Source organism: Nanorana parkeri, unplaced genomic scaffold (genome assembly GCF_000935625.1).
Source record: "Nanorana parkeri isolate BGI_ZX_2015 unplaced genomic scaffold, ASM93562v1 scaffold66, whole genome shotgun sequence".
Classification (NCBI taxonomy): Eukaryota; Metazoa; Chordata; class Amphibia; order Anura; family Dicroglossidae; genus Nanorana; species Nanorana parkeri.
Window position 1 is genome coordinate 236,042 of NW_017306334.1, and position 13,129 is coordinate 249,170.

Consider the following 13,129-nt stretch of genomic DNA (forward strand, 5'->3'; position numbering starts at 1 on the left):
AAAAAAAAAAGCAAAGTGTCAGACATCCAGTCAGAAAAGTTAAAGAAAGTTAATGCCTTGTGTTTGCCATATGTGTAATAAACAGTGCCTGGCAATATTTGTATGTTTAAAAAAAAAAAAAAATTACTGTTCATAAATAAATGTTTTAATAAATTGTACAATAATTGTGCATTTGAATATCTGCTTGCTGTTATTCTTCCTAGGCTTCTGTTTTCAAGGCTAGTTATTACTTAAATTATTATTAAAACCAGTAGCAACTGAATGCAGAGGCAACTATTTATGATAATAAAGAGTAGATGCATAGTCCTATACAACCGGCCCTTTGAGGGTAACCATACTGCTGATGCGGCCCCCGATGAATTTGAGTTTGCCACCCCTGCTCTAGAGTCTAGACCAATTGTTCCCTTGCCTGTGTTTTCCCCTCATGATCCAACTTCAAATCACCTCATTCTCCAGTGCTGCTTTGTTAATTTAGGAGCCACTTCTGGGCCTGCTTCAATCTTCCCGACGGTGCTTCTTCTAATCTGTCATGGAGGAGAGACTTGAGTGATTTCAAGCCTACACTCCGTGGTGGTTCGGGAGGGGTGCTGCCGCACCAAAAGAAGGAAGCACAGAAGCGGGTCTAAAGCCACTGATCCACCATGGAGACCCACCACATAGCAATACTATTCTGACTCCGATCGTTGTGATAGCGAAATATATCCCTTGCTGAGACCTCTATGCCTGGCCTGTATAAGCAGATATACTCACTGCGGACAATCCTCGTCAGATAGCTGAACTCGTCAATACCGATTCATTCAAAAGAGGTGTTTATTCTTTAACATCAGGTTACAGCAGATGATAGGAACAGCAGTTGAACGGTTATAGTATTGTGCGGTCAGAAAATGATGCCTTTCCTACGTACTGTGCAGATCACACGTGTGTCCTTGTTACATGTGGCTCTTAACTGTGGCCATGACACAGGAAGTACTGCACACAGGAAGAAGGGAGGGGCATACATAGACTGGAAATATGTCGTCACATGGGGAACAGAAATACAGAAAAGACATGTGTGATATCACAAAGGCCACTAGATGGCAGCATAGGATAAGACATGGATTTGCTATGGGGAAAATAGTTAGGCAAAAACACACTATAATAACTCTATCTAAAACAATGCTAATATTAACTGAGGCTATGCATCTCATATTCTATGCCCCGTTGGGGCGGCACAAATACATTATATAGCAATGCAGAATACCACCAGCTATAGATGACCACAAATCCCAGCAATACATTATATAGCAATGCAGAATAATATGAAGCTACATACTCTGTGTTGCTCCAGGGTGGTGGCCTGATGTCTCCAGGGTCTCAGGAGGGTTGTGCAGGGACTCAGGATGGCTGTGTGGAGTCTCAGGATGACTGTGCGGAGTCTCAGGAGTGCTGTATTGGGTCTTAGGTGGGCTGTGCGGAGTCTCAGGAAGGCTTTACAGAGTCTCAGGAGGGCTGTGCAGAGTCTCAGGTGGGCTGTGCATAGTCTCAGGTGGGCTGTGCATAGTCTCAGGTGGGCTGTGCAGTCTCCGGATGGCTGTCTGGAGTCTCAGGATGGCTGTGGGGTGTCTCAGGTGGGATGTGGGGGGTCTCGGGTGGGTTGTGGGCATCTCAGGTGGGCTGTGGAGGTATCAGGTGGGCTGTGCAGGGTCTGAGGTGGACTGTGCGGGGTCTCAAGTGGGCTGGGGGTCTCAGGTGGTCTGTGGGGTGTCTCAAGTGTGCTGTGCAGAGTCTCAGGTGGGCTGTGGGGGTCTCAGGTGGCCTGGTGGGGTCTCAAGTTGGGCTCCGCTGATTATTATTATTTATAATGTTTTCATTTTATTTATTTTTACTTTTTATCAGTTTTTTTATTTTAATTTCTTTTATTTTTTACTTTTTTTAACTTAACTTTATTGCTATCACACAGAAGCTAACAAGCACCTGTGTGATAGCATTCGAGGGAGGCAGGTTCTCTTTATGAGCCTGCCTCCAGTACATACTCTGGACTTTGGACTTATGAAGGCACTGGACTCTGGACTTAGGAACGCAATTGACTCTGGATGTAGGAATGCACTGGACTCGGGACATAGGAATGCACTGACAGAAACAGGAACCATACCGCACTCCTTACCGGGATTCCCACTTGATGAGGATGGGTGCTCAAAATGACTGCATATGGCACTGCCACACATGAACAATAGAAACATTTCACCAGCACACCATAAGTTGAAAAAGCAAAATATTTTATTGCCAATAGCTGTATCTCATTGGCAAGCGCTTTTGGGGCCTCGCAGGGTCCCCTTCATCAGGCTTAGGGTCCCCTTCATCTCTAAGCTTGATGAAGGGGACCCTGCGAGGCCCCAAAAGCTCTTGCCAATGAGATACAGCTATTGGCAATAAAATATTTCGCTTTTTCAACTTATAGTGTGCTGGTGACATTTTTCTATTGTTAGGAATGCACTGGACTCAGGACATAGGAACGCGCTGGACTCGGGACTTAGGAATGCACTAGACTCTGGACATAGGAACGCACTGGACTCAGGACTTAAGAACGCACTAGACTCTGGACTTAGAACGCAATTGACTCGGGACTTAGGAACGCAATGGACTCGGGACTTAGGAACGCACTGGACTCGGGACTTAGGAACACACTGGACTCGGGACATAGGAAAGCACTGGACTCTGGACTTTGCAACACAGTGGACTTAGGACTAAAAACAGAAGTATATGCACAGATAATACAAGCCCCCCAGCCCCTGCTACCTGATTGCCCGTCCCTGGATGTTCTTCAGAACGGTGATAAACACCATTGCCCGGGAGCACGTGCCCCCTTCTGCCCCCCTCGCTACGCCACTGCCAGGACACTCTGAGGGGGTTGTTTGAACCCCCTATCCCCCTGTGATACAGAAAACTCTATCTGAAAATAACAGATTTCCTGTTTCACGCTGTTATCGAGCAGTATGCGTGTTGCTTGGAGGTGCACACAGGTAACAGGTAGTGGCCACTTCCAGGTCTCAGCTTGTTACCTTCTCTTACATCCCTATGACCCCCTTTACTGGTCACTCTGTAAACATTGGTAATAGTCCATTATTGACACATCCGGGTCTAAGCCAGGAAAATACATCAACAATAACTGAGGAAACATTTTAAATTCTCTACACTTAGGAACTAGAATGTTTGGTATTTATCAGAAAAAGTCTTCCAATACCTTTATATACTATTGTTATTATATAGGATTCATTTAGCGCCAGTGGCGTCACAAGGTGGGTGCGGGGGGTGTGGCTCGCACCCGGGCGACACCATTGGAGGGGTGACACCAAAATGACTCACAGTCATTTTGGTGTCACCCCCCTCTGAAAAGTCGGGCGCTCGGTCATGGACCGAACGCCCGACAGTATCAGGAGAGAGGAGGGGACCCGGCGGCATACCTTATTCCGCCGGGTGACTGTCCCCTCCTCTCTCTGCCGGCGTCCATCACCAAGATGGCCGCCGGCAGGTATCAGAATACTGCCGCGCATGCGCAGTGACGTCTCGGCGCGGTGACACTGGGTTACCTCTCCGGGTGTCACCCAGCCTCGGGACGCCCCTGTTTAGCGCTGACAGTATGTGCAGCGCTTTACAAAATTGAAGGAGACAATACAATTAACAATACAATTTCAGTAGTTCAGGAGGTAGGAGGGCCCTGCTTGTGAGAGCTTACAATCTATTAGGAGAGGCAAGTGATACAAAAGGTAATAATTGTGTGGGATGATTTAATAAAATAATTGAAAGTACTGTTATATGGAGGTGGAATAGGCCTCGATGAAGAGATGAGTTTTCAAGGATCGCCTAAAGGTGGACAGAGTAGGAGATAAGCGGAAAGATCAGGGAAGGGAGTTCCAGAGAATAGGAGGCACTCTGGAAAAGTCCTGGAGGCGAGCATGCAAGGAGGTGACAAGGGAGTTGGAGAGGAGGAGATCTTGGGAAGAGTAAAGGGGGCGGTTTGGGTGATATTTTGAGATGAGGTGGGTGATGTAGGTTGGGGCAGATTGGTAAATGGCTTTGTAGGTTATTGTTAGTATTTTGAATTTTATACATTGTGGAGTGAGCCAGTGGAGCGATTGGCAGAGGGGGTGGCGGACACTGTTCTGTTGGTAAGGTGGATGAGTCTGGCAGCAGCGTTCATAATGGACTGAAGGGGGGATAGCCTGCTTAGTGATAGGCCATGAAGGAGGGAGTTGCAGTAGTCAAGGCGAGATATTACAAGGGAGTGAATTAGAAGCTTTGCAGTATCATTTGTTAAGAAAGGACAAATTTTGAAAATGTTACGGAGGTTGAGTCGGCAAGATTTGGATAGTGATTGGATGTGGGGCTGAAAGGTGAGCTCAGAGTCAAGTATTATTATGAGCACCCTGGCTTGACAGGAGGGGCTGATTGTAGTGTTGTTGATTGTGATGGAGAAGTTGGGGGAGGGGGAAATGGATAGGAGGAAATATCATTAACTCAGTTTTGGACAGATTTAGTTTGAGGAATTGGTGCGACATCCATGTCGATAAGACAGTAGGTTAGTGATGCGTGAAGAGATAATAGGGGAGCAGAGGGGTATTGATGAGTGTGATGAAATCGGTTTGTTTGGCTGTGTGGAGGCAGGTACTGTATTTTCCGAGGGCCTAATTATATAGGGTGAAGTCTAGCATGTATTTGGATTTACGCTTAAGAGCACGACTATGTCTTCTAAGTTTATTAGTGTCCTCTGTCTGCAAAGGCTGTAGCCGACGGGGCCTGATTCTGTGTGTGATGACTGGGGCAAGTGTGTCCATGCAAGAGGAGAGTGAATTATTGTATAGAGAAGTGGCAAGATCTGGGCAGGATAAGGTTGAGATTTTGTCGTAAAGGTGGTCTGTTGCAGAGTAAAGAAGAGAAGGGGTAAAGTGGCGAAGGTTTCCACGGGTAATGGTTTGCTGGTTGGAGTGGTAGGGGCTCAATGATAAGGAGAGTGTGAAACTGACAAGATTGTGATCAGAGAGTGGAAAAGGGGTGTTGGTGAGATTGTTATGATTGCAGAGGTAAGAGAATAAGAGATCAAGTGTGTTACCATCACAGTGATTAGCTGTGTTAGTCCATTCAATTAGGCCAAAGAAAGGGGTTAGGCTGGTGTGTTAACATTAACAGGGATATTAATGTAACAAAGGATAACAGTAGGTGTTTCAGTGGAGAGAAAATAGGTTAGCCAGGCTGAGAAGTTGTTGAGAAAGCTTGATACCGGTCCTGGAGGCCGATAAATTACAGCAATCCTCCGCAGAATTGGGGAAAAAAGACGTAGACAATGAACTTCAAAAGAGGCAAGTAATAGGGAGGGCGGTGTTGGAAGAACTTGAAAGGTGCATTGTTGGGATAGAAGGATTCCAACTCCGCCTCCCTTTCGTCCACTGGGTCTGGGTGAGTGAATCCAGTGGAAGCCACCTTAGGAAAGGGCAACTGGAGAGGCAGAGGCAGAATCCTGAAGCCAGGTTTCAGTGACAGCAAGTAGGTTAAAGCAGTTGGAGATAAAGAGGTCATAATGTAGGTGAGCTTGTTACAGAGTGAGCGGGCGTTCCAGAGGGTGCATGAGAAGGGAGGAGCGGTTCTTGGGAGGAGAGGTATAGGAATGAGTTTGTTTGAATTGTTGCTGCTGCCAGAGGTAGATGGATGTTGGGCGTGCTGAGTAAATCTAGATTGTGGGGGGTCAGGATTAGGTGAGATGTCCCCAGAAAGCAGGAGAAGCAAGAGGGTGAGGGACGTGAGATGAGAATTAGATTTACAGCAATGTACATGCTGTAACGTTCTGGAGGTTTTCTTAGTGTGTGGGTTCAAGATAGACAGGAGTTGATAGGTGCAGTAGCAGGGTGAGGGCAGGAGGGAGGGAGATATGTATATGCAATGGGGGGGGGGGGAAAAAACGAGAGTTTCAGGATGTAGGAGACAATAAAGAGTAAGAGAGAAAGAGAAAGCATGTTAGAGGGAGAAAGGGAGTTAGAAGCCGATACATTGTAAGGGAATTTACAGACATCCCAACCTGCAAAAGCTAATTTCAGGGAGGTTGCTTCACTGGCTGCTGCCCCCACTAATTACACAAATTACTTTCAGGGGATGGAGACCCACGGTGCTGCATTGTAAGTGAGGATGTCAAGGGCCAGCCCAAATTTTGAGACTGGAAAAGGAGGGCAGTAGAGTTGCCAGGGTAGCAAAGAATAAGGTAAGAGCATTAGAACCTTACTATACAGGGGAAGCACTACCAGATAAAAATGTTATTAGCTGACTTGAGTTCACCTTTGAAAATGAATATACTCTAAATCAGCGTTTTTCAACCACTGTGCCGCGGCACACTAGTGTGCCGTGAACATTTGTGTCAATATTATGAACATTATTCTACAGATTACATAACATGGAATCATCTAAGTGCACAGACATACAATATATTTTGGCAAACAAAATTATTCTAACTTTTACTGGTTACATTCATTTTATCAGGCCCAACATTATCCTGTAATAACTATACACGTTTGTACTTTTTTCTTTACCAAACCTGCTACATCACAAATGCTAAGCTATCCTCATGCAATAACTTGATTGTTGGTGCCCTCTTGTGGCAAAGGCTCATAATTAAATGTTAATACAACCAAGCTATTTTATGAAAGAAAACCTGTCTTCTGAAACATACAGAGGCTACTACTGCTGACTTTCTGAACATGTTAAATTATTGACTCTATAATACTTTCCATAACACGCACCTAGAATAAGCATGTGGATCAGGTGAGATTAAGGTTTGAGTTGAACATCATGATTGATGCTGGATTATATCAGGGGACATTTATAACAATTTTTAATGTTGTGATAGGACTTTTTCAAGATGTGTGTGTTTATTTAAATGTAACTGTTTGTGGGAAGAGGTACTAATGTACCCCTGTATGCAATTTCCTGGGAGGGAACAGATATGATCTGAGTGCCTGGCAAGGAAAGGAGGGGCTGTAGATTTTGCCACCTCCAAACCTTGCAAGGTACCCCGCACCTATGTTGAAAGGCATATGACCTGGTCTGATAAAAAAAAAAAAGGGGGTGGAGGGACTGACCATTCACTGCCCTCTCTTACATGACTACTCAGGCTGCATGCCTAGATAACAATTTTAAGGGGATTTTCACAATTTTTTTTAAGTGACAGTCAAAAAGGGAAAGAAAAACAGTGTGGAGTTCCCCCTTAAATGCCCCCTGGACCTATATCCATGCATGTAGCCTGGGTGGCCAGAAAAGAGAGGGCAAGAGGGCAAGTGTGTGCCCCACACCTTTCCTGTTCCAGACCAGACTACATGCCTTTCAACATTGGGTTGGTACCTTGCAGGTGGGGTGTTCAGAAAAGCCCAGTTAGGAACAGTAAAACCCACATTTTACTGCATAGGGATGCATAGTATGACTGGGACCTTATTGAAATCTGTCATGAGAGAATCATGGAGGCTACCATTACTGACCAATCCTTGTAAAAATGCTAGATGCCTTATGAATACTTCCTAAGTCAATGACCAGGAACAAGTATAGATATGAAATTCGAAAACCTTTCGGTCACTCAAAACCTACTGTATGCAAGACATAGCCAGGCCACAGTGGAAAGGAAGACATAGCCAGGCAACAAACATTTTAGAAGGCGACCCAGAATGGCAGCCCCTGTAATTATTTCATTAAAGTGCCACTTTGCAGAGAAAGCTCCACTGTGCTGAACAGCAGAGATGTATGGATCAGAAAAGTGGCCAGACAGAATTACATATCCTTTAGCAGCTTTTACTTTGATTTCAGCTTTAAACATTGGTTGTTTCTTGAGAATTTTTGATTCTTAACAAACAACTGCCTGCTGCTAGCTAAAACTGTATGCAGTCGTTTGTTCATATCATAAATGACTAGGAAAACAGGTGTACTGAGGATTTGATGTCATCTTGGAAAGAATGAGAAGCAGAATGTACTGTACATGACATCTGGCGAGCAGTGCAAGCTAGTGAACTGAACATATGAAATGCATTTAACAAACAAACTTTTCATCTCTTTTTTAGCAAGGACAGAGTGATCCCTCAAGCTGTGATCTTTTTACAGCCTGTGGTCATGGTGTTCTTTCAGAAAATAAAGCTTTCATTTTAGCTACAACGGATTTTGCAAAAGTTAGTGAAAGCACACCAGAGACATTACATAAATGATGTTGTTTAAACCAACATTTATAAGCTTAAACTGTCTGTGCTGTTTGATGACTCGTGGAACAGAATCCATTCAGTAAAGCAGCTGCATTCGTTATCATCTATCCTTGTACCAAACCACAAAAACGTCTGACCTACAATATAGATGGCTCAGATAAATGTAAGGATAATAGGTGTTATCTGGAATGCCTTTATGGGAAATAGTAACTTGTTACTTTTTTTTACATGCTCATTAGAACAAAGAACAAGACAAATGCAAAGTGTATGTATAGAGCCAAACATTTTTACTAGTTTTCAATAGAGTAGAAAAGGGTTAAAACCTTTTTCTAATTTTTTATTGCTGCCTGTGTCCATGATGGGAGGCGTAAACCTCTCTGCTTGTCCTGGTGGCCACTGCAACTAATCTTCTAATGGGGGCACATCTTCATGTAAAAATTGTCTAAAAAGGAATCCTCTCACATTGGAGTGAATTTCTTTTACTTGGGGGTATATTTATAAATAATTTGCAGGGTCCTTTCCATGACCACTAGATGGAGCTGAGAGCATTGGAAAAAGTATTTCTTTCTTATGCTTTTCCTTTCCCTCTAGTGGCCATAATGGAGTATTATATCACCATGCATTCAACCTGAAAAGAAAATATACTAAGAGCTAAGACAGCATAGGACAAGTTTTGCAGGGACAGTTTACATCAGTTTCAAGATAAAAATTCAGGTTAGTGAAGGTAGTTCTGGTATACCCTAGGGTCAAAATAGGTTTAGTATATGTTATTGGTACAAGCTTACTCTTTGGACTGAAAAGGTATGTACTGAAGAAGATGGTCCAACACTCCCAAGCATTAAAATGATAATAAAAAAGTGATCTCCAGTGGGGCTGATTTTTATGAAACTTGAAGGAAAACTGGAGCAAAACCAAAACTATTACACAAAGCAAGTAATGAGAATATTTCTACATCTGAAATAAGTATTAATAGCTGTTCATAAGGGCTCCATTTTTTTTTAGTCAATTCTTGTGTCTTTGGGCGGTGCAGATGATGACTCCATATACCTACAGTATATTGTTCCCCTGAGTCAGCATTTCTCCCTTGACAGAACATTTAACACTTTGGCTAATGCTGAGATTCTGACACAAGCTCTCGGCCTGTATGGGTTAACCCTATAGCCTTTATATTTAGGTTTCCATTGAGGAAGTGGGAGAGGAAGGCAATCACTTGTTCACCAGATGAGAATCAGGTTTTACAGCAATTTGTTTTTGGACATCATACAGTAGGTTAACACAAGATTTAAAAATAAAATATAATTGTTGCACTTTCAAAGATTAAATTGACCAGTCCTATGCGTATAAATTATGTAGCACTAGCAGCTTTAAATACATTGGTTTCACAACATCAAAGCATCACAGCATATTAATCATACAAAACAGCTCTAGGGTGTTCAGTAATACAGTCTCTACACATCTGCTCTAAAATATCACATAGTAAATGTATGGCCAGGACTATGGCAGAAAACATGCTATTCTTTTAAATGAAAAAGGCAAGCATATTGAATAGAATATACATGTCTCATTTTCAGATTCTTTCAGTTCAGTGTGACACTATTGTGGATTTCTTAAAACCCAACCAATGTCTGACGATGTGTATCCACATTAATATCATCTGAAAAGGAACATGGAGGATTGCAGTATCTCTGATCATTGTTATCTCCAGACCTCTAGTCTTTTTTATACCACTCAGTAAAAGTAAGGTCAGGAGTGGTGTGAAAAAGACCAACGGTCTTCTTAGAGATGCTGCAATACTCTATGTTTCTCTTTAAAGTACTGTATATCTACTAGCTATCTAACTAGATTTAAACTCTTATGAGCAGGTCCCTCCTAACCCTCCAGTATTGAAATTGGATTGTATCTGTACTGTCTCCCTCCATTTTGTAAACACTTGGTGCTATATAAATCCTGTATTATAATAATAATAATAATAATAATATTATTGATAACAATATCGATATGCAATTAGACCTTCTGAAAAGTGTTGCCTAACTTCATATGGTGAGTAGATTCTTTGCATTTTTGGTGTTAGATACACATGGTCATGGTCAGTTGGGTCTAAGAAATTCACATTACTTCCAAAGGGAGTTTGGATAAACTGTGAAAAATCTGGAAATGAGATATAGCGCTCACCCCCGAAGGAGCCGCCAGAATAACTCGGATCATCACTAGTTTGTCTAGGTGTTTTAGTATTCTGTTGCCCCATTAGCATTAGCCGCCCTCTTCTAGTGCCCACAAAGCTGATATCCAAACCAGAAGTACAATGCTGAATAACTTTTTGTTAATACCTTCACACTGGGTAGAGAGGATATAGGGATCCTAGACATCCAAGGTAGTACAGACAGACTCCAGACTCACCAGTCCATTTTTAGCATCTCAGTGTAGATCCATTGGTAGCAGAGTTGAATAGAAAATTGATTAGCAGATGAGCAGGGATGAGCACAGATCCTTAGCAGGAGAGAGACACTAGACTTGCTCCTGAAGTCCACTATGTTTTGGGTACCTCCAGCAGCCATCAGCTTTCCAGGTTCTCCTCCTCTGACAACAGGACAGACCTCTTCAATACTTGAGGCCTAGTGAAACACTTCCCGAACTCCAGCATTCTCACCCTCAGGCCTTGCCTGGGGGGTGGTTGGACAACACCCCAACCTGGACTAATCCATGGCTGGAGCCCGAACTAGAACTGAGCACATGGCAAGTCCCTGGAGTATATAAGCATTTACCCAGCTTGCAACACTGGTTGAGAGAGACCCAGTGATTGACTGGTGAACTGCAGACACACTAACATTGTCCCTCATTGGATGTCCCACACTACAGTAGAGTCACACTCCACCCAGGTAGGTACAATCAATGCCAGAACACCCAGAATTAACCAGATAAATGCCAACTATAATCCAACCAGACTGACTACAGCTCTGGCAATCACTAAATTTCTAGTAGCCACCTCACAAACTGTGATGTGGGCTACAGATATTGGATTCTAATATATGCTTACCTGTTTCATTTAGAAGAATGATAACTTTGTTCTTTCATAGTTCTGGCAAAACCTTTCATATGCAACATTTTAGTGCTGGTTTGTAATGATTTTAATACTGAATATACTAGAGCTGTTTTGTATGATTATTAGTACAAAGCGCTGTTTTATTTAATATAATATTACAATGGATTTAGGATGGTAAAATCTGTGGTGTTATATGTGAACATGACATCAGTTAAATTAAACATTAAAACTTCCTTTATTGAGAAATGTAACTTACCTTTGCTTTCCTTTTATTTCACTGGTACCTGCAGATATCCTGTCCAGAGGAGACCCAAAACCAGAAAAGCTTCTCTTTTTCTTAGTCTCAATCACATCATTTTCAAGAGAGACCAGCTCATCTAATAGTAAAAGTTTAGCTGCCAGATCAGCTGATTTCTCTTCATTCGATACGGATCGCAGTCCGACATCCAAAACAATAGGAGAGTCAAATCTCTGTAATATAAAGCACACCATGTATGATAATAAAATCAGAATCAAAAATATGTTGAACTCTAAGAACTGACTCTTTAATTGGATGCTTATCGAGACAAAAGGTACCCATTGTCTTGAATTCCTCCCGAAAAATTGCAGTGCATTTCCTGGAATATGAGGGTGCCTAGGCACTCCTGTGCCTAAAGCCTCATTACATGCAGTGTGAGAATTAAAGTGACACTAAACTCAGGAGTTAAATCTTAAAAATGCTTTCAAGTACCTTAACTATTAAGAAAAATGTAGCTTATTAGTGTATAGATGTATATCCTCAAATCATCTCTGAATTCATGCTGACACTGTGCTTCCTTCTGGAGAGTGGAATACTTTTGTTCCCCATAGTCCCTGTGTGTGTAAAGTAGCCACCACTTCAAACAGGTCTCCTCCCCTGTCTACAATTGGCCATTGACAAAATGCAGCCTGGTGTCAGGTGACTATCATAACATGTAGTGCTGACATTGGCAAGGGTGGCCTAAAGTACAGTGGGAATATTTTTAAGCTTTGTGAAGAAATCAAACATTATTGAATAATGGCTGCGCCTGAGCAACAGTGCCCCATAGACTTCTGTGGGGTTCGTCTACTTCTGTCTCCCAGCTGGGACTTCTATTGGGCTCTATTGCTCTGGGCAACCAGCGAAGTGGGCTTTGTTATGGGATGTAAACAAACATGGGAAAACCCAGGTGCCAGATCTTAATAACTATGCATCTGAAGAGATGAAAAATGGCATCTGTTAGGTCAAGGGAAGTGGGCAAAAAGAATTACTGCACTTTGTCTGATAAGAAGATGGTGGGGCCCTGAGTGTGACTCTAACATCTGTTAATTATATAGAAATGATGTGCAAGAAATTATTTCAAGTAATAAAAACATGTTCTTTAGTACTTACTGCCTTACCTCTGTTGAAGCCTTAGTGAAGCCAGTCCACTGCAATAGAGTAACAGCGAGAAAAAGGTAGACACTCATATTACTCCAGTCCAACATCTGTAAATAAGATAACCATCACATCATTGTAACCAGTAAAAGTCAGATTGTTCTTCTACTTCAAACACAAGAGTCAGCTTTTAAAGTACCAAATGAAAAAAGATATAGTAAACCATTACCTTAAGTTTAACATTACTGCTTAAAGCAGTACCTTGGTCATGCAGCACGCTCAATCTGCATCAGACAAATATTTTTCACTGTTTGCTTTGTGTTAATGCACTTTGCATATTAAGATTGGACTTTTTATTAATTAAGCTTGGTATGAGCTTTGTATGTCCTTCTTTAGGGAAGGGTGAAACATCATCCAAAATAAATTAGTGAATTAATAAAGAAAACAGTATTATATGCTAAAACATGCAAAACTGCATTCTGCATTTGGTTTTGGGGATTACCAATTTGGAAT

The 13,129-nt window shown here is 42.3% G+C and overlaps 1 protein-coding gene across 1 annotated transcript in view; it reads right to left on the bottom strand.

The window, feature by feature from the left end:
• The window catches only part of OSTN (osteocrin), a 14,192-nt gene extending 1,466 nt beyond the window's left edge, over positions 1–12,726 (bottom strand). The window contains exons 1-2 of the mRNA XM_018576399.1: positions 12,640–12,726; positions 11,498–11,712 (exon numbers count right to left, since the gene is read on the bottom strand). Of these exons, the coding sequence (XP_018431901.1) occupies positions 11,498–11,712; positions 12,640–12,726 (302 nt within the window). The remainder of the gene's footprint in view (positions 1–11,497; positions 11,713–12,639) is intronic.
• Positions 12,727–13,129: the final 403 nt, after the last annotated feature.